The following is a 27,288-nucleotide window of genomic DNA, read 5'->3' on the forward strand; positions in this document are numbered from 1 at the left end:
ACAAGAAGCCGCTGGGTTTAAAGTGAAAATTGGCTAACATAACCTCAAAATTGCTTCACTTTCTATTTCAAAGGCCGCTGGCAAAAAAAAATTAGAGTCAAAATATACTAACAAACCTAGATACATAGATTCCCAAAGAGCGGCGTTGGTAGTGGCAAATTTTTATTTTAATTTTTTCCATTTATATTTAAGTATATTTAGTAAGTAAAATAAAAAAAATAATAATTATTATAATAAAAAAAATGAAATCGATCTTAAAGAATATATAAAGATAAAGGCACACTTGAAAAAAAAATGTTAAAAAAAATTGTCATGATAACAAGAAGAGCCTTGAACACGATAATTGTGATAATAGAGCAAATATTTAATTAATTAATTAATATATATATAGAAAATTGACGTAAATTGATGAAAGAAACAAAGAATAAGAAATGTATCGCGAGCGCATAATGAAAGAAGGGAAGTATAAGGTATATATGTGGAGAACAAAGAAGCTCACGCGGAGAACGTTTGAGTTCGATGCTCTTTCTTATCAGTGCGGATAGAGTATTATATTCTCTATCTATCTTTTTCTTTCTCACACACACACACACATTTACATATATGCACAGAAGTGACGCTCTTTTACGATTGGTGCGAGCGCATGGTTTAACTTGACGTCACAAACGTATCGATTATTGTCATCCACATGACACGCGCCACTGTCAGTGAAAGCTTGGAGGCCGCGGTTATTCTCTCAGGACAAAGGTCGAGGGTGTCCTGAACCAGGAAGCGATTGCACATAGAAACCCTCGCCTTTTGTATGTCTTGAAAAAAAAAAAATATATATATATGAAACAGAACCCCTCTTTCATATTTTAAAATAAAAGTCGATACTTTCTCTCTAAGGCATAAAACATCCAATTTTCATTCTTATAAATATATATCTATACCTACACAGAAAAAACCTGAATTCAAATTGAGTATAGATTCTATACTCAATTTGATTCGCAACAAAAATGAAACTGGTTGTCTCATTTCGAGTTCTAAGGTAAAAGTATCAAAATGAAACAGGCAAGTTTCATTTTGAGAAAAAGAAAAATGGAAAAATATTGTGAAATAACGAATAATTTTGCACAAAAACATGAAATATAATAATTACAAAGAAGTAAATAACACGCTAGACTTAATATATTTGATTAAAAATTGCTTGTAATCGCGTAATAAAATAATAAAGGAAATATGTTTTTAGGTTAGAAAAATGAAAACATGTGTTTTGACAACAGGAACGGTACTGCCAACTTAAATAATAGCGGTAAATTTAAAAACTTATGAAATTAATTATTATCTACGTAAATAATAATAAATAATTTTTATTTAAAAACTTCTAAATATTCGTACTGGTCAAAATAATCTTTCTGGTGTTGTTGAAATATTAGAAACAATAATTGAAATACAAAATTACTCTGCTTATGATGCCAACTTAGAAATCTGAAATTCCAGCCAATATCATTTTGAATAACATGAAGTTTGTCCCATACTCATTTCGATACCCAAAAGAAAATGAGTTGCAACAAAAATGAGTCCAAGTTTTTTCTGTGTATATATATATATATACAAAATTACTAACCTAACATCATAAATACGAAAAAGAAGAAATAATCCGCTGTATCATAGCAATCTTTTGAATTTTGTAATTTGCATTTTTTTCAGCAAAAAAGTTATTATTTTGTTTTATTTTAACGTTGAGAGAGAAAGAGAGAGAGAATTCCTCCCTTTCAGTTGGCTTTCCATTGTCCCCACTTGCTAAAATCACCACTCGTCATTTGTCATAATTCTCGTCAACTACCGCACCCTGCTCTAGTAGAAATTTAGTGACTTTATTGTTAAAATTAAAAGTTACTAAATTTTTACTACAGAGCAGGGTGCGGTAGTTGACGAGAATTATGACAAATGGCGAGTGGTGATAATGGAAACCAACCTTTCCGGAATATTATGTTGGTATCACTGAAACGTCGCACGCAACCATAAGGGTACGGTCACACTATCTTATGCATGCACTGTGCACGCATGAAGAAACATTTGGCCGGTCACATACTTTAACGAAATCTGGTGAATGTTTAGTAAATTTCTAGTTACAAACGAAATTTTTGGAAAATTACTAGAAAGTTACTAAACATTCACTAGATTTCGTTGAAGTGTGATCGTACCCTAACAGCTGATTAAAGAGAATGGTCACTGTGTAACATAACCTTAAACACAGTCTTGTCAAGATAGTGTTTTTCCCCACTAAAATTAGTAAGATTTTGGTCCTTCAGCAATACTTTTAGTGAGAGAAATATTTTAGTAGGAAATTTAGTATTTTTTTTCTTCTTTAGTGGATTTTTTAAAGTGTTTTAACCTAAATGTCATTTTTCCTACGTAAATATTGTATCTAAAGTATTAAAAGTACAGACAACTCTATGTATAAACTATTCAACTGAATTTCATTGGCAGTACTTATGGAGATTAAATACGAATTTCCAGACCCAGCCAATCAAAATTAGTCACGCAGTTCTATAAGAAAAAATGATCTTCTACGTGCCGAGCCCTGAACTTCTGTTCAGTACAATTTATTCGTTAAGTAATTTTTCTCAATTGGAGTTTTTAAATATATTTGAGAATAATAAGTTTAAAACAATTTTTAAGGCGCACCCACTCACTTTTGGCTGCCTGCCTGCCGGAGTTGTCATGGCAACGTGCAGAAGTAAGAGAGAGAGAAAATTCAAATTTCAATTTACTATCTCTGTTACTCCTACACGTTGCCATGACAACTCCTGCAGGCAGGCAGACAGCCAAGAGATGAGAGTGTACCCTTACTGAATTCTAATAAAAGAAAAATTAAAAATGCCGGGCCTACGACAAATTAAAAAAAAAAAATATGTACAAAGATATAAAATCTCTTGGGAAAGTGAAAAAGAATTTTAAAAAATAGTTTTTAATGACTTTACGTCAGTGAAGTTCACAATATTTATGATTAACGATTTAAAAGACATAAATTTCTTTTTTCACGCGGAAAGTAATAAAAATTTTTTGTTTTTTTTTCTTGTTTTATATTTAAAAGTAATTGTTGATTAAGAAACGTGAAAAAAAAATTTCAGACAAAAGAAGTATAATAATTTGCATAGAAAAATATTTTTTCTTTGAAATCGTAGATCATAAAAACGTTTTAAACTTCATTGACGTACACTTTGTAAGGAAAAATAATATTGAATCAACATCTTTCGTCATAATAATGAATTTTTTGCACATCACATAAAAAAATCGCACGAAAAAAAATAATTTATCCGAAACAGCTAAAGGATTCACTAGAATAACAATAGTTTTAATTGTTTCTATTAAATTCACTATTCTATAGTGAAATCTTTCGCTGTTTCAGATAAAGTTTTTTTTCCATGCGTATTTTTTTATCGAATTTTTATAAACAATAGCTATTATTATTATAATTTTTTTTTTTATTAAAAAAATATAATTACCTATATTTATAATATTATTATTCATTATTATATTATTATTAATTACTCTTATTATTGTTATTATCTATAAAAAATAAAAATTTATTTATAGTAAATTTAATATTTCTAACGAACAATCGAATTATTTTCCTTAAACACAAAATTATGTTACAATATTTATTTTAAATATCACGTATAGACTATAATAATATATATACATATATCATTAACAAAAAAATCGAATTTTGTTTAAAAGCAAAAAAAACACAAAAGAATTTGAATATGAATCATATATAATTTTAAAAAAAAAATAAAAATTGACCTACAAACGAACCATTTAAATTCTCATTTTATATCCTATACATATACAATACAAAAAAAAAATAATGAACACTTTATTTCGTAAACATCATAATAATAATTATCATATAGATATATTTTTAAAATATCTCATCGAATATTACTTTAAAAAGTGTGTGATTATTATAAAAGTGAGATGAAAGTTTTTAAGTACGCGCAAGAAGTGAATGCTTTAGTATTCAATTTCTGCATGTTATAGTCACGAACCCAGGAAATGTGCGGTTTCAAGGTTAATATTGAGGTGATTGGTTTCACCGCAACTTGCACATTGTAATCACTATTAAACGGTGCATTCACCCTTTAGCATTCACTTCCTATAAACTATATAATATCACCTTTTTTCTCCCTCCCTCTCAAAAAAAAATAAAATAAAATAAATTCAACTTTACTTCATCACTATAATAATAATAATGATAATCATCATAATGGATCTCTCTACAAGTATTAATTTATTTTTTATATTAAAAAGAAATTTTTTTAGAAAACTCTCCCTTTCCATAAGGCAATTATTATCCAAAAAAAAGTCCTATACTATTCAGTATTTTTATTGTTTTGCATATTCGTTATCGTATTAAAATTATAAAAAATTTTCTGTAAATTTTGAGGTTATGTTTGTCTGACATAGCCTCAAACGTAAAAATCCTATGACCTATGTCCTTGAATTTTGAGGTTATGTTTGACCTATGACCTTGAATTTTGAGGTTATGTACGCTTTAACCTATTTAACTTTGATTTTTAAGGTTATGTTCGTTTTAACCTACTTATTTATTTACCATAATAATTATTAAATTAATATTTCTTAAAAAAAAATAATATATTATGAAAATCACCAACACAATATATTATTAATATTACCTAAATATTTTAAATATCTATTCTATATATAGGTATTTTTAATATATTTTTTTTTTATTAAAAAATATGAAATAAAAAAATAAAAAATTGAAGGTCTTTTAAAAATGAAAGCCTCAAATGTATAAGTTTTATCAAAACCCAAAGTCGAAGGCCATGGGTTCATGTATAGAGAGAGAGAGAGAAGCAACCGGTTCGTAAAGCAGCGTTATAAATAATGACTTTCTAGTTATAGGACAAGTCAAATATAGTAACTCATTTGCATCACAGTTTAGAATTTTTATTGAAAAAAAAGAAACCTAAATGAAACAAAACCTTGACAACAATTGTCATATGCTTGCATATAATATACGAGAGAGTTAATATATATGCTGAGAAAGCTGTAATAATATATGACATAATTTCCAAGAAGACAAAAATATCAAATCACTGTATATATATACAATCATCATCTAATATTATAACAGTACTGACCTATACCGTGTCTGTCGAATATCACTGACATTGACTTAATGTTGAGTGATAAAAACCGAGTGTCTTCAAAAAAAAAAGAAAGACAGAAATGTATTACGTTAGGAAAAACTGAATTATTTCCAATTGGTTACGAAACCTAACCTAAAAATGTTTATGAATTATTTTCTAGACCCAGAGAAATGTTTTATTTGAACCAAATATAATATATTTGAATTAAATAAATATATTTGTCATAACGAAACCTAACCTAAAAATGTTTATGAATTATTTTCTAGACCCAGAGAAATGTTTTATTTGAACCAAATATAATATATTTGAATTAAATAAATATATTTGTCTCATAACCTACTATCACAGAAAAAAAGGTGGGTAAAAAGTTGTAAAGATAGAGGATAAAAGTAGTTAGGATTTACAGGGTAAAGGATAAATTTGTGACGGATAAAAATGTTACTAAAATATTACTAGAAAAATGGATGTCATATTTGAGTAAACTGTCTAATTTTAATAAAAATATTAGTAATTTTACACTTAACTTATTAAATCCACAAATTTTATATAAATAAGTAATTGCACGTGGAAATATTTTGCCTATAATTATTGTCTAGTAATAAAAATATCTTTGACTAATATAACTGACAGCTGACGACAGTGCGTAAATAATCAGAACTGGGAAATTACAACTCAACGTCTGTATTGTTGCACGAAAGCAGAGTTGGGTAGTAACTGAATTTTTTGTGCATATTAGGCTGTGTCAGTTCATCGAGATATTTCGAGTTCAAGATATGACGTCAGAGGCCTGGAGGGACAACAAACAGACGACACAATGCTATTCTTACGGGGAAGAAAATTTGTTTCCACTTTCATCAATTTTATTCATACTTTAAACACGAAAAACGCTTGTTGACATATAATAAAATTAAAATGTGTGTTGATAATTAATTTTGTTATATATTTGATTCATTTGCATTGATAGATTTTCTGAATACGTGATAAAATATAAATATTGAGGTTAGAAAACTTTGTTTACTAATCACATTTTACATTTTTTACAATATTTATTAGGCTGTGAGACAAATATATCATTTCTCTGGGTGTATAGATTGGGAAACATAACCTAAAATTTTTTATGAATTATTTCGTACCGACTAGGAAACCTAACCTAAAAATGTGTATGAATTGTCTACATCACCAAACGCAACTGGGCTTGCGCTACTATAACTCTCTTATTGGTAAAAAAAGGCGCTCTTATTTAAAATGCTTTAATATAAGAAAATATTTTGAAAACAATAAAAAAAAAAAAATGTTTGGTATTAAATTTAATTAATGTCCGAATTCGCTTTTTTCAATTATTGAATTATTGCTCGGACGTTAAATATTATAATTGATAAGTTAATAATAATATAAGCGAGCTATTAAATCTGTATATTGAAATTAATATATTATCTCTGCAAATTTTTTTTTCAAGTTAACTAATTATACACTGTACAGATATAAAACTTTTTAGTTGTAGATATTTTCATCATTTTCTGTGTGCGGTCTCTAAAAACATTGTATATAATAGACAGGGTAAAAGTTTTCTCATTTTTCTAAGTCAATTGCAACCGGTTTACGGGTGTTTGCCATCATCGTGAAAAACCTTAAGCCATTTGCCATTTTTTTTTTTTAGATCTAAATCCTCTCTTCAACATGTCAGCTACGGGATGCTGAGAATCCCGTTATTGCTTGAAATAGCATCTCTGATTGGATCCCTTTCTTTCATTTTATATCCTTCTACTTATGGAAATTTACCATCTTCTCTATCTCTTTCTCTGATTCTAGTATCTATAGTATAGAAAAAAATAAAATATCGTTTCTAGAAATATGATTTCTTTTCTTAAAATTGGATGTAAATATTCCATCATTTTAAATTTACAACATAGAACAATTTGCCAATATTTTAAAATCATTCATTTTTTTAATTTTCAATAAAAAATAGTTTTGAACTTTTTGAATAAATTCAAGTTTTCTATTTTCATTTGCTAATTTTTTTTTAAGGTTTTTGTAGAAATTTTGATATTCAAATTAATTTTATTATTATTTATTATTTTTATTATTAATTTGATTATTTTTTATTTGTAAATAAATTGAAAAGAAAAATTTGTAGATGAACTAAGGAGGATGAGAACGCTTCTGACGAAAACAGTAACCAAGTTGTCATATTTATACTACTTGTCTATATATATAGACGGTACTAATGCGCAGTGTCGCAGCGCAGGTACATTGCGCTTGCGCATAATGTGAACGAAAAGCTCTTCGGTCAGCGCCGCCAGTTCTAATAACCAACCTATATTTTTCCAAAGTATTTTGACTCGATGAATCCGAATCTGACCTCCGAATTCGATCCAGAACGTCAGATTTTCGAGATATTCTAACCTAAAAGTGCAAAATACGTTTGATGACAATATTTGAGGTTACGTAACAACAAGAGAGTATTTTTTAAAATGTAGTTACAGCATCTGGAAGTACTGTTTTTCCCCTTTAAAATGCATTTTGTTTAAAAAAAAATCTTTATTTAGCTCTGAATTATCGTGATTTGAATTTTCTTATCTCAGTTTACGAATATTGAAAAATTCAAATGACGATAACTTACAGCCATAAATAAAGATTTTTCAAAGTTCCAAAATGCATTTTAAAGATTAAGAATAGTACTTTCAGATGCTGTAACGACTTTTTTTTTGAAAAAAAATTATCTCTTGATGTTAAATGACCTGAAGTATGACCAAAAAACCTATTTTGTACTTTTAGGTTAGAATATCTCGAAAACTTGACGTGCTATGTCAATTCTGAGGTCACATTCAGAAAAGTAGTTCTTGCTACTAAACTAGGCAAAAATTTTTCCGACCTTATTTAACTTTTCCAGAAGCAAAATTTCATCTTTGAAGTCTCAATTTACAATATTTATATCTAATTCCTAATTCCCAAATAAGATTACATCTTGTTTATCTGCAAATGAAGAAAAGAAATTTTTATCATTCCATAATGCAAAATCCCTCTTATTTGCGACTAAAAAAAAAAAAAAAAAAAAATTAAACTCGAATGAGAGAAAAAAGAAACAAAATCATGAATTATTATTTTCTGAATCTTACGAATGATTCGAGTGATGTTGCCTCATTAAATTTACTTACGTGTCGAAAGGACGTGTTTTAATGGAGAATCTCACTTAACTGGAGAAAAGGACTGAATCTCATATAAATGAGAAGGAGGATGAGGAGAATGAGGAGAGCATTGGGAGGAGTAAAGGGGCGGCCTATGACCACACGTAAACAACATTGGAAACGAGAACCCAGATCTCTGGAACCGGTTTTCTGCGCTTGGAAAACAATTTTATGATCTCGATGGAAGCATGATGCGAAAGAGCGTAAAGGATATATACATATATACATATAAGCGCGGACAAAACAAGTCCAATCATTTCTCCTTCTTTGTCCACCCCCTCCCCCTTTACCCTCCCTCAAAAGAAATTTAATTCAACACGAGGTCCTGCAGAAAAGATCTGTCAAAAAAAAAAAAAAAAAAAAATTTAATTCTATTTGAAGTGCATCTTTTTGAAAAAAAAACACACACACACACAATGGTAACAAAACAATGACTATGTTTTTTAAAGTTGGTAACTGTATACGTAAACAAATACTGAAAGTATGATAGTTAATAGAAATTGGAAAAAAAAATAATCAGACACTCATATAGAAGAAGTTTACACACGGAGAAAAATGGAAAAACGAATATAGCAATTTTTAATACTTTAAGAGCATTTGAACCTTCGTGACGTCACAAATCATGGCGCATGACACGCAAACTTCTCAGGTATGTGAAAAGCACAATTTTGAATATTTTTTAAAAAAACCTTTTGGAAAATGTTCAGAATAACATAGACTCTGTCTGTTATGTGCGGAAAATTCAAAATTTTGCGTTTAAAAATTTTTTTAAACAATGTTAAGGTCACAAATCATGGCGCATGACACGCAAACTTCTCAGGTATGTGAAAAACACAATTTTGAATATTTTTTAAAAAAACCTTTTGGAAAATGTTCAGAGAAACATAGACTATGTCTGTTATGTGCGAAAAATTCAAAATTTTGCGTTTAAAACGTTTTTTAAACAATGCCTACATATAAGCAATTCGTGTATTTTTCCTTACTTGTGACAACCAACTTAAACATTGTTTAAAAAACGTTTTAAACGCAAAATTTTGAATTTTTCGCACATAACAGACATGGTCTATGTTTCTCTGAACATTTTCCAAAAGGTTTTTTTAAAAAATATTCAAAATTGTGCTTTTCACATACCTGAGAAGTTTGCGTGTCATGCGCCATGATTTGTGACCTTAACATTGTTTAAAAAACGTTTTAAACGCAAAATTTTGAATTTTCCGCACATAACAGACAGAGTCTATGTTATTCTGAACATTTTCCAAAAGGTTTTTTTAAAAAATATTCAAAATTGTGCTTTTCACATACCTGAGAAGTTTGCGTGTCATGCGCCATGATTTGTGACGTCACGAAGGTTCAAATGCTCTTAAAAGTAAAACTGGTACTGTCCTCAGTTTCTGCGCAATTCTGTCAATTTTCACTCCAAAAGTAGTAAAATTTACTTCTGAAATAGTAAAAATTATTCCGGAAATAGTAAATTTTACTATTTATGGAGTAGAAATTGCCAGAAATCCCACTTGGAAAGATTCCCCGGAAAGTGCCCCCTGGAGGTTCTATCAGAATTCCGCCGGAACTTCCAACGTAATTCCATCGGAGTTCCAAAGAATTTCCGACGGAATTCCGATTAATTTTTTTTCAAAATTTTTAGAGTCCTAATTCCGTCGGAACTCCGTCGGAATCCCATCGGAAATTCTTTGGAACTCCGATGGAATTTCGACGGAATTACGTTGGAAGTTCCGGCGGAATTCTGATAGAACCTCCAGAGGGCACTTTCCGGGGAATCTTTCCAAGTGGGATGCGCAGAAACTGCGGACAGTTCAGCGGTTTTATTTTTAAAGTAGTAAAAATTACTTTATTATAGTTTTTCCATTTTTCTCCGTGCAGTAATTTTTTTTTACTGCAACAGTAAACTAAATTTTTGAACTATTTAGGTAACATAACCTTAAAATTTAATTTTTAGAAAATATTATTTGTAGGTTAAGAGGCCGTTTTCAGCGTGGAGATAAATTTAGTCTTCCAAGAGGTTAAAGGCAACTAGATATTTTCTGCGTCTGCGCAGAAGTTATACAAACATTCTGCGCAGACGCAGAATATATCTACTTGCCTTTAACCTCACTAAATTTTTTGTGTTATCTATGTGTTATCTAAATCGTTTCCTATTTATGAAAATTTCTAATTTTGATTTTAAATACAATTTCTAATTGTTTCAAATTTTTTAAATTAAATTGTTTCAAATTTGTTAAATTAAATTATTTAAAATTTCGCCGAATCTTTTTTTTTAAATTTAAATAATGTATTTCTTTAAAATTATACAAAAATGAAAGTGATTTTGTTTTGGAAAAAATTCCAGGGGGACAAGTAAATTATAGTTGTAGATAAAAGTCCTGGGTCCAAATGACCCAGTGTGCCAAGATAGGGTTAATTTTTAAATGTATGCCTTAATTTTAATTCCACTTGCAATTAGTTTAAAGCACAATGAATTAGGGGATTACTATTGTTATTATTATTATCATTATTTTTACAATTTTCATTTTTACTTTTACTTTTATTATTATTATTTTTTTTATTATTGTTAATATTCTTATTATTATTGTTATTATTATTATTATTATTTTTATCATTAATATTATTATAATTATTGTGAATATTATTATGATTAGTGTGATGAGAATAATAAGATGATGAAATATGCAATTAAATTATTGATTGAATCATTAAAGCTCTTTATAATTCTCAGCGCATTAATATTGAGAACATAGAAATCATTCATTTGATTTGCACAAACATATATATATATATATATAAATAATATGTATTGAACAAAGAGTTTTGTTGATTGCTTTCACATTCTACCACTTCTTATATGAAGAATAACGAAAACATTTTTATTATATTTTCATATGTGTGTGTGAGAGAGAGAGAAAGAGAAAACGATCAGGAAAAGGTAAAAGTTGAAAAAAAAAATTTGCATGTAAATTAAACATGCTTGAGTTTAAATATACTTGATGGCCTCATAATAATATACAGTAAAATCAAGTCCTTTAGACCGGTTACACGATATAAGTTAAATTCAAACAGTCATTTCAGATTATATTGAAAATATTGAATTATTAATGTTCTTTTAATAATTAATTTTTTTCCCTCCCTATATATTATTTTGACATTATTTTCTTTTTATTAATTAAAAATTAAAAAATTAAATTATATTGTCCTTTTTTGAAATAATTAATATCTGTAAAAAGTATTTTAAATTAAATAAAAAAATTTATGAAAATCCATTTAATTTTTTTTTAAATGTTAAATAAATTTTTAATGAACTAATTATCTCTTTTCTTTTTTTTTTTGTTTAATTTAGATTTGAAAGAAAAAAAATTATTACAAAAAAAAAAAAATTAAATATTCATCGATATTCATATTTCTTATTGTAGCTTTAATATAAATCTAAGAGTAATTAATTTACTCGCGCAAAATTTTCAATTCATTAGTATTTTAATCTAAACGAGTTTTTATCTGTTTATATATCTAAATGGTACACTAACCCAAAGAGGAGAATATTCAAATTCAAGAGCGTTAATTCGCAAAATAACACAAATATGCATATTTATTTGCATGCATAAGTATATATATATATATATGGGACGTTCCACGTTTCATCTGAAGTCAGATTTTAAAAATTCAAAATGGCGAATCTAAAATGGTGGTTAATTTCGAAAAATTTAATATTTTTTCTCTTAACTTATTACTCGGGGTCGCTGAATACAAATCTAAAGTCAAATTTTACAAATTCAAAATGGCGGACCCAAAATGAATGTCGATTTTGTAAAAATTTAATATTTTTCCTCGAAACTTGTTATACGGGGATTTTGGATGTTTAAAATCTGACTTCAGATTCGTATTTTGCAACCCTGAAAACCCCCGTGTAACAAGTTTCGAGGAAAAATATTAAATTTTTCAAAATCGACCGCCATTTTGGATCCGCCATTTTGAAATTTAAAAATCTGACTTCAGTATTCAGCGACCCCAAAATGTGCTTAAAAGTGTAATTTTTGATTTAATTTTATTAATTTTGAAAATTTTATTCATGTTTGTGTTTTTTTGATTCGTGCCATTGATGACTATTTATATTTCTGCTTTTGAAAGTACAAGAGTGTACAATTTTTTTCAGCCCTTAAACGAATTTTTTTAACAAGACAATTTTTGGCTATAGCTCCGTTTCTTTTAACGTGGAACGTCCCATTTTTTTTTTTCATTTTGAAATAAAAATATAAAACAAATCGATTATTTCAATTTAAAACCCACAAATACCTTTGTCAATAAATTAAAAACAATATATTGTTTGCACTGTTTTTTAAAACGTTGCGTCAAGAGATTATAATATTAAAAAGAAAAAAATTATCAAAAGTTAATTTTTCCGCTTCTTTCGAGGATAATAATTGTATATTTATTTTTGATATAAAGTTTTATTATCTAGAAAATAGAAAATGACAAATGTACTCTCTGAATAAGTTATATTCATGATTCATTTATTATATATGCATCTTTATAATAATATAAAAAAAAATAGTTGTCTTGTGACATGCGTTTCATTGATGTAATAATTTGATAGCTTTATATACTTTATATATAAAATAATATAGTGACAAAAGTATAATAATAATGACAATGACAATTAAAAAGATTCACTTATTATTAAAAAAAATGTGAGAGAATTTTATAATATATTTTATTATATATATAGGTACTTAAAAAAAAGTAAAAAAAAAAAAAAAAAGATTTATTTCACATATTTTTTCCTTTTTGGTTAATTTCATAAATATATGTCAACTTTTTAACGCAGATTTAACGTATATGCTAATTTTTAACAGGTTTCATTTATGCTAATTTTTTAGCAAAATTTAATATATTCTTTATTAACAAATGTAAAGTATGCTAATTATCAGTCTTATAACTTTTTACGACAATTTTTTATGTATTTTTTAATCAAATTTTTATATATGAATTCAATAGTTAAGTAGTTAAAATTATAACGTGTTTTTTTTTCATTTATTATATATAGTATTCTAATGTAATTATTATATATATATATATATAATTTTTTAAAATTATTTGTATTATTATTGTTACTACCATCATAATTATAATTTATTATTGTTTTTTTATGTTTTCTTATTGTCATTATTATATTGTTTTAAAATTATAATATTTATTGTGTTATGCCAGTAAAAGTTATTTTATCTTATTCTAAGAATGATATTTATATTTTATCATATTTAATATTTATATTAATTTTTATGCAATCAACTAAATTGTTTTGCAATTCTCATTCAAATGTTAATAATTACTTTCACTTTTTATTTTTACATTTAAAAAAATGTCAATATGTATATATTTTATTTTATTGAATCAGAATTTATCAATTGTCTATAAAATTTGAAAAAAGTAATTAAATTTTAATGTTTAATCATTTTTTTTTAACTTTTGTGATCTTTTTATTTATTTAACATTGAAAATTAAATTTTCTACTGTCGAATAATTTATTTAAAAAATTCTTATTAATTTACAAGTCACAAAAAATTAAAAAAATACTTTTTCTCTAAATTAAAATATATTAATTTTGACAATATATTCCGGAATCTGACGATCTCTCTCAATATATAAGTGGATCTTTTTATCTTTTTTAAAGAACGTTCGTGGTGCCCTTCGAACTTTCAGCTTTATTATTAGGATAATAGATTGGCATTCCAAAACTTGAGAACTCTCAACACGAATCACTATATATATATATATATATATAATCTTTTTCTTTCAGATATTTTTTTAGATAATAAATTTAAAAAAAAATTATAAAAATCTATAAATATAGTTCTATGAAAAATAATTAGCTGCAAATACTAACGAATGCTGAAAAAATTTCCTGCAACTAAAATATTTGCTGCAGCTGCTAAAAAGTTAGCTGTGACGTTTAAAAAAATCAAGAATTTAAACCCCACAGTAAAAGTTATTTGCTAAATTAATGAGCAAAGTTTTTTTTTGCTACGAAAACAAAAAACAAAAAAGGAATTGCTTACAAACACTAACTGTTGTTTGCTATCGAATCTATTAAAATTAGCAACCAAAGCTAAATTTTTTCCTATAACAACGAAAAAGTTTGCTGCAATAAACAATAACAGTCTTAATTTTTAAAAATTTACTGTCATAGCCAACTTTTTTCGACACCACAGCAAATTTATTCGCTCTCCCCGTATTAGCTAACGTAATTTGATGTGACAGCAAATAGTTCGCTGACACAGCAAACTTTTTTTAACATCACAGCAACTTTATTCGCTGTCTCAATATTAGCTAATGTAATTTGATGTGACAGCATTTTTAACATCACAGCAAATTTATTCGCTCTCCCCGTATTAGCTAACGCAATTTGATGTGACAGCAAATAGTTCGCTGACACAGCAAACTTTTTTAAACATCACAGCAAATTTATTCGCTGCCTCTATACTAGCTTACGTAATTTGATGCAACTTCAAATAGTTCGCTGCCACAGCAAACTTTTTTGACCCCACAGCAAATTTATCCGCTATCTCTATATTTGCTAACGTAATTTGATGTGACAGCAAAAATAGTTCGCTTCCACAGCAAACGTTTTCTATACGTGTGCCTATTTACAAGAAATTAAGGAAGTGCGTCTACATGTTATTTAAACGCTATCCTTTCTTTACGTATATGAATTCAATGTCAAATAATTAAAAAGTCGGAAGTTGATATGCCTATATTTTAACTTTGAACAAAGCCTTTACGTAAATGAATAGAAAACAAAAATCCTTCAAAAAAAAATCCATCAACGAAAAAGGAATATTCTTTCAAACATAGCAAATAATAGAGGAACATCCTTGAGAATAGGAAGTACTTTTTTTTATCCTTTTTTGGATAACAGGAATTTACAAAGAACTTTATAGAAAAAGAATTTCCCTCTAAAAAATTTTCAAAAGGATGTTTTCTCGAAATATTATTTTTTTGGCCACTTAAAAAATTTATCAACAATTAATAAAAAAAAAAGTTTTTCAATTTTTCCACGTTATTTTTTTCATTTTAAAAAAGTGTAGTTCTTTCTTTCTTTCTAAAGCCTTGCAATATATATAATGCAGGGAAAAAAGAGATAGAGAGAAAGAGAGCTTCATGTTTGTCAAAGAGGGGAAAGAAACTAAATAAAAGCGTGAAGAAACAAAGATATATATACACATATATGAAAACAGGTAGCTCAAAACCTGTCCTCACAAATCAACACTATTGTTTGCCTTGGAAATCATTATTCAATAATTGTGTAAGAAGATAAAAACACCCATACAAATATCATAAACAAAAATCTTCAGTAATATTCCAAAAAAAAAATTGTAATAATATTTTTTGATTGCATCAGAAAAAAAAGACTACGATATATCAAATATTGTTCACTGAATTAAAAAAATAATATCTTGACAATGTCGGAACAAAATTTTTTGATAAGTCCACTTATCTTTTTTTTTTAATAAATATATTAATTGATAATAGTAATGCAGCTAGATATAGTTTTTAATGTTTGTAATCTTAGTACTATGCACATACGAATAGGCTTTGTCCGTATAAAATTGAATAAATAAATATTCTCCCTGCACTGAAAAAAAATTTATTTTATTCAAATAATCGTTCACTTGACTACTGTCAAATAAATACTTAATTAAATAATTATTAAGTCAATTAAATGCTACTTCTTTTAAATACAGAAATTATTGGTATAACACAATTTATTTAATTCAAATAAAAATTATTTCGTTTAAATATTTATTTGATAATAATTAAGTGATGGATTATTCTAATCGAATAAATTTTTTTTTCACTGGGATCTATCAAAATTAGTAACCACAGCTAAATTTTTTTGCTAAGACAACGAAAAAGTTTTGCTGTGATAAACAATATCAGTCTTAATTTTTAAAAATTTACTGTCATAGCAAACTTTTTTCGACACCACAGCAAAATTTATTCGCTGTACCTGTATTAGCTAACGTAATTTGATGTGACAGCAAATAGTTCGCTGACACAGCAAACTTTTTTGACCCTACAGCAAAATTTATTCGCTGTCCCTGTATTAACTAACGTAATTTGATGTGACAGCAAATAGTTTGCTGCCACAGCAAACTTTTTTGACCCTACAGCAAAATTTATTCTCTGTCTCTGAATTAGCTAACGTAATTTGATGTGACAGCAAATAGTTCGCTGATATAGCAAACTTTTTCAATGTATGTATTAAAAAAAATACGACTTACATCTTTGACAATTTGACCCATGCTGCTGTTTTCTTCAATATCAGTTATTATACCCGATTTCGGGTAATTAATATTGTTTGCCACTGGAATTTTGTATTATTAAAAAAGCACAATTTGCACACAAAAATCCTCCCCCAAAAAAAAAGATTTATCTCTCTTTGTGTCACTAAGAGGCCTGTAGTTTTCTTTTTTTGCTATACTATTTTCGTTGACTAGTATTCGATGCACAAGTATAAAGAATGGCTGCAATTTTCGCAATTTGTTTGATCAAGTCTTGAGAAGAAGGACAAATGACGTTCGAGATTTGTCACTATTTATGAGCAACAAAATGAAATTATCAGTCATACTATTTAGTAATTTTTTGTTGTTGTTTTTTTTTTTTTTGTTAATGTAATATCACAGATTGCGTGTCACGTTAATGATGATTTAATGCCATTAGTTTTCATAACTCTAGGTAATTAAACAATAAAAACGATTTTTTTTGCACACTAACACGCGAAAGAAAGCCGCTATCTCATGTAATTCTGATCATTGCAGACCAATTGAACCCGGTGGGGACAGAAAAAAAAAACCGTAACAGCTACTCCAAAAGAAAGCCGGTTGCTAACTGACGGCTGAAAGAACCGACTGCCTTCTTGTGGTGATCATCTGGTCGGAGTTCATGTGCTGGTGGTGGTGGAGGAACCGGCTCTACTGGTGGGGCAATCGCCGGCTCTTGGCGAAAAGGAAGGGATACGAACAATTTTATTTCCTAGTCTATATATCTATACACTAGCTTAATATGTTGCTGTATATATGTACGTATACGTATGTGATGTAGTATTCACTTTTGTTCAAAAATATCGCTTCGCCATCAATAAAATATATCAATACAATTTCCATTGTACCTAAATTTTACCAAAAACTACATCCGGTTGATTTTAATGATTTATAAACATGGGAATTAAATTTTAAATTTAAATAGGGGGAAAAATAATTTTGATTTGGTGTATCTAAATTAGGGACAATGTCAGTGATGTTAAAATCAGTTGCTAAATTCCAACTGTATTTTAATCAGTGGAATTTTGCTGATTTTCAGTAAATACCATTAAATCTCAGTGGAATTTTACTGATCTTCATGTAAAAACCACTGAACCTCAATAAAGGTTCACTGATATTCAGCAAAATCCACTAAACCTCAGTGAAGTTTCTCTGATCTTCAAGAAAACCACTAAACCTTAGTAAAGTTTCACTGATCTTCATCAAAATCCACTAAAACTTCAATGAAGTTTTACTAATCCAGTAAAAACCACAAAATATCAGTGTAGTTTTACTGATTGTACAGACCGACAAAATTTTGGCCTACTTCTAAACCAAAAAACCAGACTGTAGCTTTCCGAAGCATTTTGAATCCGCATACAGTTTTTTGATCATAGGTATTTGAAGTCTTATTACATCAAGAGATAATTTTTTTTCAAAATGTTCGTTACAGCATCTGAAAGTACTATTCTTCCTCTTTAAAATGCATTTTGAAACTTTAAAAAATCTTTATTTGGCTTTGAATTATCGTCATTTGAATTTTCTGATACTCCTCAGTTTCCGAATATTGAAAACTTCACCAAAGAAAATTCAAGTGACGATAATTCAGAGCTAACTAAAGATTTTTTAATTTTCCAAAATGCATTTTAAAGGAGAAAAATAGTACTTTCAGATGTTTTTACGAACTTTTTGAAAAAAAAATTATCTCTTGATGTAACGAGACCTGAAATATGATCAAAATACTTTTTGCGGATTCAAAATGCTTCGGAAAGCTGTAGTCTGGTTTTTTGGTTCAGAAGTAGGCCAAAATTTTGTCGGTCTGTACAATCAGTAAAACTACACTGATATTTGGTGGTTTTTACTGGATTAGTGAAACTTCATTGAGGTTTAGTGGTTTTTGATGAAGAGCAGTGAAACTTTACTAAGGTTTAGTGGCTCAGTATCATTGATTAAACTTTTTGTAATATGTTGGAATATAACGACTACGCACACTATTACAAATATACTTACGCCACTACATACATTTTCCTGCAATACCTTGACACTTCAAAACCTTTTCCAAATCACTAAAGTACAATTTAGTCTAGTCTAAGCCGTCAAAAAGGACATTTACTAAATTTAACCACGTCCAAAAAGAATTCAGTATCATTGTCACTCATTAACACACTATTGAATCACTTGTATAACATTTTATTCTTCTAGCTTATTGAATAAATGTGTAACTGTAACATGTTGTGTTCTCACTGTGTTTTAAATAACCCTTGATTTATTCTCCAATATATTTAATAATTCCAATATAATACTTCTTTTTTCCAAGCAGCATCCAAAGCTTCTGCAACTTCTTCAGTGACCACTGAATATATATTTCTAAATTAACAAACATTTGCTTTACTCTAAACTTCCACAAAGACGAAATACCTTGACAAAAACTTAAAATGACAAATTATATCTAATTCTTCTATTTAGTAAAAATGATAATAGACTAACACACACTGTAGAAATCATTATTTATTAGTCTGCTGTTGGTTGCTCCGATGACTGGAAGTATTTCATTAAACTGTGAAATTATGATTATTTCTGGAGTTATTCTGTTTATTATATAAATTATATAAATTAATTCTACTTATCCAGACCATTAACTAGACTTCTTATTAATTTAACAAGTGCGTGTACAGTGAAATAAAATAAACTAATGGTTCTATAATTTATGTCGAAAGATTTTGAAAGGTCCAAAAAAATCAATATACGTTTCAGCATGCTAATCAGGAATAGTGTAATTCAGAAGCTATGCGGTATAAATTAATGAGAAAAGTTGAAGAGTATTCTGATCAGTCTCCCTGCTCAGGTATGCGGAGACATAAATTAGTTAGAGTGACGGTATTTTAAAGTAACCAATACAGGAACGAGGGAATAGTTTTTTTTTTGTCTACAATCTATTCTATAGAGATTATACCTAGAACCGTTTCTGTGGAGCTAAGCTAACACTTATGGTTTTATTATTAAAAAATGTAATTATTTGATAAAATTGAATTCTTTATGCTCAGGTGCAGGGAATCCGAAAATTATTAAACTACTTGTTCTCAGTGTTGATAAATACATTATTTCTTATAGTTTCGATTAACTCATAGTTCTCAAACCTACTTAAGTTTTCAATAATTTTTTCTCTTTATATCTTCATTTCGTTTTTCCTTTTTCTCTTCCTTTTTTTCCAAACTCTCAAGAATTTTTGAAAAATCTTGAAAGGGTCCAAAATTTTCAATCGCAGTTCTTTTAGGATTTTTTTTATCTTTCAAAACATTGTGACTAGTGTGCAATTAACATTAAACGTTTCTGTATACTACAATCTCTTTTCATAGAAAGGCGAAAATTGTACAACATTTTTTTAACAATATTATCAAGGTACTTCTTTTAAAATTCTCAATAAACAGCACAATCTGGTATTGATTTAGGTCATTTTGGATATTCTGCTCTTTCGTTTCACGATCACATTTCTTTTGTAATCCAGTAAATTGTTCCAAGAGTTCTCGGTCAAATTACATACGATTTGCCTTTCTACCTTTCATGACCTACGGCTATTAAAGGTCCTATTTTTCAACGTGTACGAGCAACTGTTGAATCTGATTCTGCGATATGATTCCACATAAGTATATAAAGTTCAGATGTCAAGGGATTAAGAGTACAAAATAGGTTTTTGAGATTCAATGATACAACCTTCTTTCTGAATTACAAAAAGGTAACTAAAACGTTCTTAAAATTTTAAATATACTGATTATTTAGACAGAAAATACAACATTAATCTAAAACAAGATAATATTTAGTCTTTTTAAAATAAATAGGGTAAGAGGCTCGGTTGTGGATACCTCTGCGTAACTTTTGACAATAAATAAATGAATAAAATTTGACAAATATCAAGTGTGTGCTATATCAGTACGTAGTTTTTTTTTCTGCAAATAGCAATATCATTTTTTATATTCTAAATTCATTCAAAGAAACTGGTACTGCAGTTTTCAGGTGCATTGAATTTAACATTATATACCGCACTATTTGTACAAAAAAAAAATTGTAATTAATTCTTCCAATGAAGTTTTTTTTTCCCAATGTTCCTTTTTCTATATATATATAGTGAATTGCTTCTTTTACCTAGCCGCACAGTCAATATTGGCACTCGTGTATACCATATACTTTGTAATTCTTCTGCACATATATTATGCAGGCCCTATACAAGCTTCTTATCAAACATTTTCAGCATAGTAATTATGACAAGATATATATTTTTGTTAGTTTCATGTTTCCATTTGTTAGGTCAAATTTGTCATTCAATGCAATTAATTTTTACAGACATATACCGAAAAAATAGCTATGTTCAATTTATCGCATTTGTATCACATTACTTTCTTTTTGTTATAACACTGTGTTTTTGATTTTTTTTCCCTCCCTCATTAAAATCATGTCACGTTATCAAACAACAGTGTTAATTTCTCAACAACTTTTCTCGTACAATACTAAATTTAGAAATATTTTGTTGAAAATATAATGAAGGAAGATCTGTGATGACTTTTTTTTTACAAAATAATCTAATTCCTTTGAAACTTTACTAGAAATTAGGTCAAAAAAAAAATCTGGTTCTGAAAAACATTAGAACTTTAGGATTGTATCCAGATGTTTAAATCTAGTTTTTTTTTATATATTTTTAGATTATACAAAGAAAAAGGGTTTTAAAATCTCTTTTTAGATTTTTTTTCTATTACCATGTTATTATTGCATCAATTGTCATACATTATTAAAATCTTCAATAGCTTTAGATATATATGTACTAACTTAATGTTTTCATCACGTACGAATCAATAATGGCTGACGATGACATCAATATACTTTTGTAATAATTAATGCTATTCTTGACAATGTAGTTCCTGTACCATTGTTATAATTTCAATTACTAATATTACTGTAACAACATATATCTCTCTCTCGCTTCGATTTCGTAATTACTGCATTCTGCTTTAATTATACTGTACTTAAGTCTTTATATTCTCAACGTTATTGTCGCACAGGTCGTTTTATTCAGATATTATCACAATCACTGTTGTAATTGTCATTAATTATCGGAAATTATTGTTATTCATATGGGCATTATTATTTTAATGACATTAAATTGTTTCATTAAATGTTATTAAGTAATAATATTGTTAACTCTCTCTCTAAATTGCTATTTAAATCATTCTTTATTCTATTTTTCTTTAATCTTCGAAATTTTTGATTTTAAAAGATGGTGAATTTTCAAACATATAGGGTTTTAAAATCTCGATTCATTTTCTCTGCATGATTTTTGAATAAAAGCAGAGGGGTAGAGAATCAGCTGATGCCTTAGCAACAAAACTATTGACCGTTCAAAAAGCATCGAGCCAGAAGAGAAGGTACAACACACACAGCAACCATGTATGAAGAAAGACTACCGGTTTTCCGTAATATGTGCCAATGTCCCGAGCACTGATTGCTGATAAGTTTTAATCGAATTGGTGAACGTGTATCAGTCCAATCTTTCACGAGAAATTACATGTTGCAACATACAAATTACGAAAATGCATTATATATATATATGAAAAGTGCAATTCGCATGATTATAAAAACAAAAAAAAAAAAAAGGAAAATCAATCCGCACATACATGACACGCGATACTAGTGGACAAAAGGAAGAAAAAGAGGAATATTGATACACATCAAAATCAATTGTGAATGCATGACATTGAAATTGTATACACAAGAATATTGCTGAGTCAGAAACAAAAAGTTCAAACCTCAAAATAAGGGCAAATAGTCGATGATGATGAGCACAATGCACTGTACCTATATGAAGAATAATGCATCTTGCATTGGATGAGGTCACGTACAGAGATAAAAACTTGGACAGTTACCAAGGGGGGTTTTTTTTTTTTTGACGTCACAAGCTATATCTTAAAGGTTCTATATATGCAAAACTTGCGAGCGTATATTTTATGTTTGATTTCCGTTATAAATGCATGCGAGCATTGATATTGTAAGCCAATTTGCAAATATAGTTTCGTCAACAATCGACAACGATTGAAAGGGAACCTTATAGAAGCAAACGAATTATAGATTACCACAGTTTTTTTTTTTATTAAAAGTTCTGTTTTATTTATTTTAAAATCAAAATCAGTTTTCTATTAAATCGGATTCAAAGTTAAAAAAATTAATTTGTTTATAATTATTTTTTTTATATAAAAATTTAGCGAATATTTTATTATAAAGATGAAAAACTTTTATTTCTTTTCTAATAAATATTTTTTGGCAGAATAATTATATAAGGATAGAAACACGCGACTATCGTTAAAAGCATATAATATATATATGCTATATCAAAAAAAAAAAGTAATTTTTTTTTTCTCTTTAAACTGACTCTCGTTCTCTAAGTCACATTATACCATTATGTTAATGGGATCATACGGTCAGTGCACTCTCGCAGTTCTGCGTTCAAGGCTTGCGCATCACTGCGGCTTGATTAAAAATTCACAAAAAGAATATAAACATAAAAGTATCAACCAGCTGTACAAATGTATAAAAAAAAAAGTGTCAAATAATAATAAATTAAAAAATTAGTACGTCAATTTTATAATTGAAATAAAAGTCAGAGATGAAATAAATTTAAAAAAAAACGGATATGAAAATAAGGAAATAATTGATGATATATTTATAACAAATATATATATATATGAATCTATCGATAAAATGAGAAACTCTTGCATTTAATTGGGTTTTATAAGAGAGAAAAAAAAGAGTGCTAAGCTTATATAAAGATGTCAAAAGAATGACTGTTATAATAATAAAATATCGTCTTGTGTATGTCTATATATAAATACGATACAACTTTCTTTGCAATTTCATTCATAAACAAGTTTTTTTTACTAAATTTGATAATATTACATTTCTTTTTTTAATATAAATAATATTTTGTATTTTAACTAAATTATTTATATTTGTAGTTATATCCATAGATTTTCTCCCTCAAGCCACAAAAATCGTTTAAAAATAAACATGTCAAAAATCAAATAGCCTTTTTTATCCGTCGTCCCTTTTATTCTATATAAATATATATTTCTATCCCCCCAAATTCTGAGCACTGCTTTCATCCCCTAAACTTGTGACGGAAACGCAAATTGTTTTACTACCACTTCGAAACGTGACCTTCATTCTTACAATGTCACGTGTTACTTTTGAATTTGTGGTCAATTATTTGCCATCAGTTTCTATAAATAACTAAAATAGTGTGAGCAGTGGTATAATAAATAAAGAAAAAAAAAATCTATGCTAAGGGTCTAACTTCTATAATTCTACATTCACCCTACATTGAACCTACCTTGAATCTATTTTAAATCTACTTTTGATATAACCTTGAACCTGTTAAGCGCCAACCTTGAACCTGCTTAAAACGTACTTTTACAATATGAACAAACTTTCACCCTATATTGAACCTAATTTGACCCTACCTTGAACATACATTGAACCAAGTAAGACCCAACTTTCGAAATACTTAGAAATGACTTTAACCCTACTTTGACTCTATATTAAACCTACTTAAACATTGCATTCAATTTTATAAAACCTAACCTTAGACCTGCTTTGAACCCACATTAAACCTTTTTTAAATCTACATTGAAACTACTTTGACCCTACATTGGACCTATTTTGACCCCACCTTGCATCTATTTCAGTTCTTAATTAGCACTACCTTGAACCTACTTAGATCTTACATAACCTTACATTGAACATACTTTGAACTTAAATTAAAGTATTTTATACACAACCTTAAACCTGCTTTAATCCTACTTTAACCCTTGTTTAAATCTACATTCAAACTACTTTGATATTACACGGAACAAATTTTAACCCTGCATAAATCTAATTTAATCCTACACTGAGCCTATTTAACCTAGTTAAAACCCACTTAGAACTTAATTTAACCCTTCATTGAACCTACTTTGATTATTTATAAAACATGTACTTAAACTTTACATTAAAGTTTATAAAAGCCAACCATAAACCTGCTTTGAACATATATTAAACCTTGTTTAAATCTACATTACAACTATTTTGACCCTCTATTATTGAACCAAGGAAAACCTAACCTTCAAAATACTTAGATTATTACTTTAAGCCTTCATTGACTCTATATTAAACCTACTTTAAAATTGCGTTCAATTTTATAAAATTTAACCTTAAACATGCTTTGAACCCACATTAAACCTTTTTTAAATCTACATTGAAACTACTTTGACCCTACATTGGACCTATTTTGACCCCACCTTGCATCTATTTCAGTTCTTAATTGGCACTACTTTGAACCTACTTAGATCTTACATAACCTTACATTGAACATACTTTGAACTTAAATTAAAGTATTTTATACACAACCTTAAACCTGCTTTAATCCTACTTTAACCCTTGTTTAAATCTACATTCAAACTACTTTGATATTACACGGAACAAATATTAACCCTGCATAAATCTAATTTAATCCTACACTGAGCCTATTTACCCTAGTTAAAACCCAATTAGAACTTAATTTAACCCTTCATTGAACCTACTTTGATTATTTATAAAACATGTACTTAAACTTTAGATTAAAGTTTATTAAAGCCAACCATCTGCTTTGAACATATATTAAACCTTGTTTAAATCTACATTACAACTATTTTGACCCTATATTGTTGAACCTACATTGAACCAAGTAAAACATAACCTTCAAAATACTTAGAAATTACTTTAACCCTTCATTGACTCTATATTAAACCTACTTTGACATTGCATTCAATTTTATAAAACCTAACATAACCTATTTTGACTCTACATTAAACCTTTTTTTAAACTGTATTTAAAAGTACTTTTGACATTACACGGAATACATATTAACCATGAAGTAGTATAAGGAGACCTCACGGCAATGGTAGTAGAGGCAAAAGTCAGCCTACATTTGGGGGAATAGAGTTTGTGCTAGTTCTGACAACGTTCAGAGGCAGCGCTTTTGCGGAGAAAATGTAAATTACAGAAACAGTTTTGGCGGTATTATGCTTATTGTGTACTACAGGTGGTTTGAGATTCAAGTGAAAAGTGTTGTGACAAAAAGAAATAAAAGAAAACAGTGCAAATGCCTACAACTTGCATAATAAAAAATTGTGGTTCGGGCAATGGTGAATATAGAAAATCCCAAGTGCATAAAAGTTTTTTTTCACCATGTACGGTATGTTGTCATAATTTTTGACTCAAAATATTTTCATTGGAGTATAAATTAATTCATTGTTTGATATATAAGAATGTAAACAAATAAACAATCTTTCAGAATTAATATATTTTATAAACCGCACTTATATACAGCTAGGATTTGAAATAATACTCAAATTATGTTTACATCCGTTTAATACAGGTTAATATGTCAGGAGTAAGCAGACGATATTTCAGTACTAAATTTCAACCGCAGAGGCGCAACCTCTGAACGTTGTCAGAAATCGCACAACTCTGTTCCCCCAAATATAGGCTGGCTTTTAAGCCGCGTGAGGTCTCCTTATACTACTTCATGATATTAACTCTACCTAAACCTACTTTAACCCTACCTAAATGTTAAACCTGCTTTACTCCTACATTAAACCTTGTTTAAATCTACCTTCAAACTAATTTGACATTACACGGAACAAATTTTATCCCTACATAAAATTAGTTTAACCCTACCTAAACCTACTTTAATCCTACACTGCATCTATTTCAGTTCTTAATTGGCACTACGTTGAACCTACTTAGAACCTACTTAACCTTACATTGAACCTACTTTGACTATAAATTAAAGTATTTTAGACACAACCTTAAACCTGCTTTAATCCTACTTTAACCCTTGTTTAAATCTACATTCAAACTACTTTGACATTACTCAGAACAAATGTTAACACTACCTAAACCTACTTTAATCCTACACTGAGCCTATTTTAACCCTTAATTCACCCTAACTTGAACACACTGAGAACTTAATTTAATCCTACATTGAACCTAATGTGATCCTGCATTAAACCTATATTTAGAACTAATTTTGAACCTACTTTTAACTTATTTTTATCCTATATTAAACCTAATTTGACTCTATACTGAACCTACTTCGACTCTACATTAAAGTTTTTCAAACCCAACCTTAAACCTGGTTTGACGCTACATTTAAACTCCTTTGACTCTTTAATAAAACTATTTTCACACTAAACATAATAAGTTTTAACCCTACATGATCCTACTTTGACCCTACATTAAACCTTTTTTTGACTCTACATTAAAACTTCTTTTACCCTACCTTGAACCTATTTTAATTCTAGATTAACTCTACTTAGGCCCAACCTTAAACCTTTTTTTGCACCTACTTTAACTCATCTACGTAGAACGAAATCTGACTCTCCATTAAATCTTTTTGACTCTACGTTAAAACTTATTTATTGAACCCAATTTTTAAACTTACTTGGACTTTGACCTATACTTAAAATGCTGAGCACTTATTTTACAATATTTTATACTTTTAAGTATGGAATATAGTTATTTTAAGAATATTACATACTGAATTCAAGTATAAAAATATTCTAAAAT

General features: G+C 28.1%; 1 protein-coding gene across 4 annotated transcripts in view; it reads right to left on the reverse strand.

Moving 5' to 3' along the window:
• The window catches only part of LOC127281624 (sestrin homolog), a 322,721-nt gene that overhangs the window by 23,887 nt on the left and 271,546 nt on the right, over nucleotides 1–27,288 (reverse strand). The window contains exon 1 of one of the 4 annotated variants that reach the window (XM_051305426.1): nucleotides 16,642–17,270. The exons of the other annotated variants lie outside the window; for them this stretch is intronic. Coding sequence (XP_051161383.1) covers nucleotides 16,642–16,662 — 21 coding nt within the window. The 5' untranslated portion in view covers nucleotides 16,663–17,270. Of the gene's footprint in view, nucleotides 1–16,641; nucleotides 17,271–27,288 lie in introns of those variants that run through there. 4 annotated transcript variants of the gene reach the window in all.

The sequence above is a fragment of the Leptopilina boulardi genome, unplaced genomic scaffold (assembly GCF_019393585.1).
Source record: "Leptopilina boulardi isolate dan_hultmark-lab unplaced genomic scaffold, ZJU_Lbou_2.1 LbouV2_273, whole genome shotgun sequence".
In the NCBI taxonomy this organism is placed as follows: Eukaryota; Metazoa; Arthropoda; class Insecta; order Hymenoptera; family Figitidae; genus Leptopilina; species Leptopilina boulardi.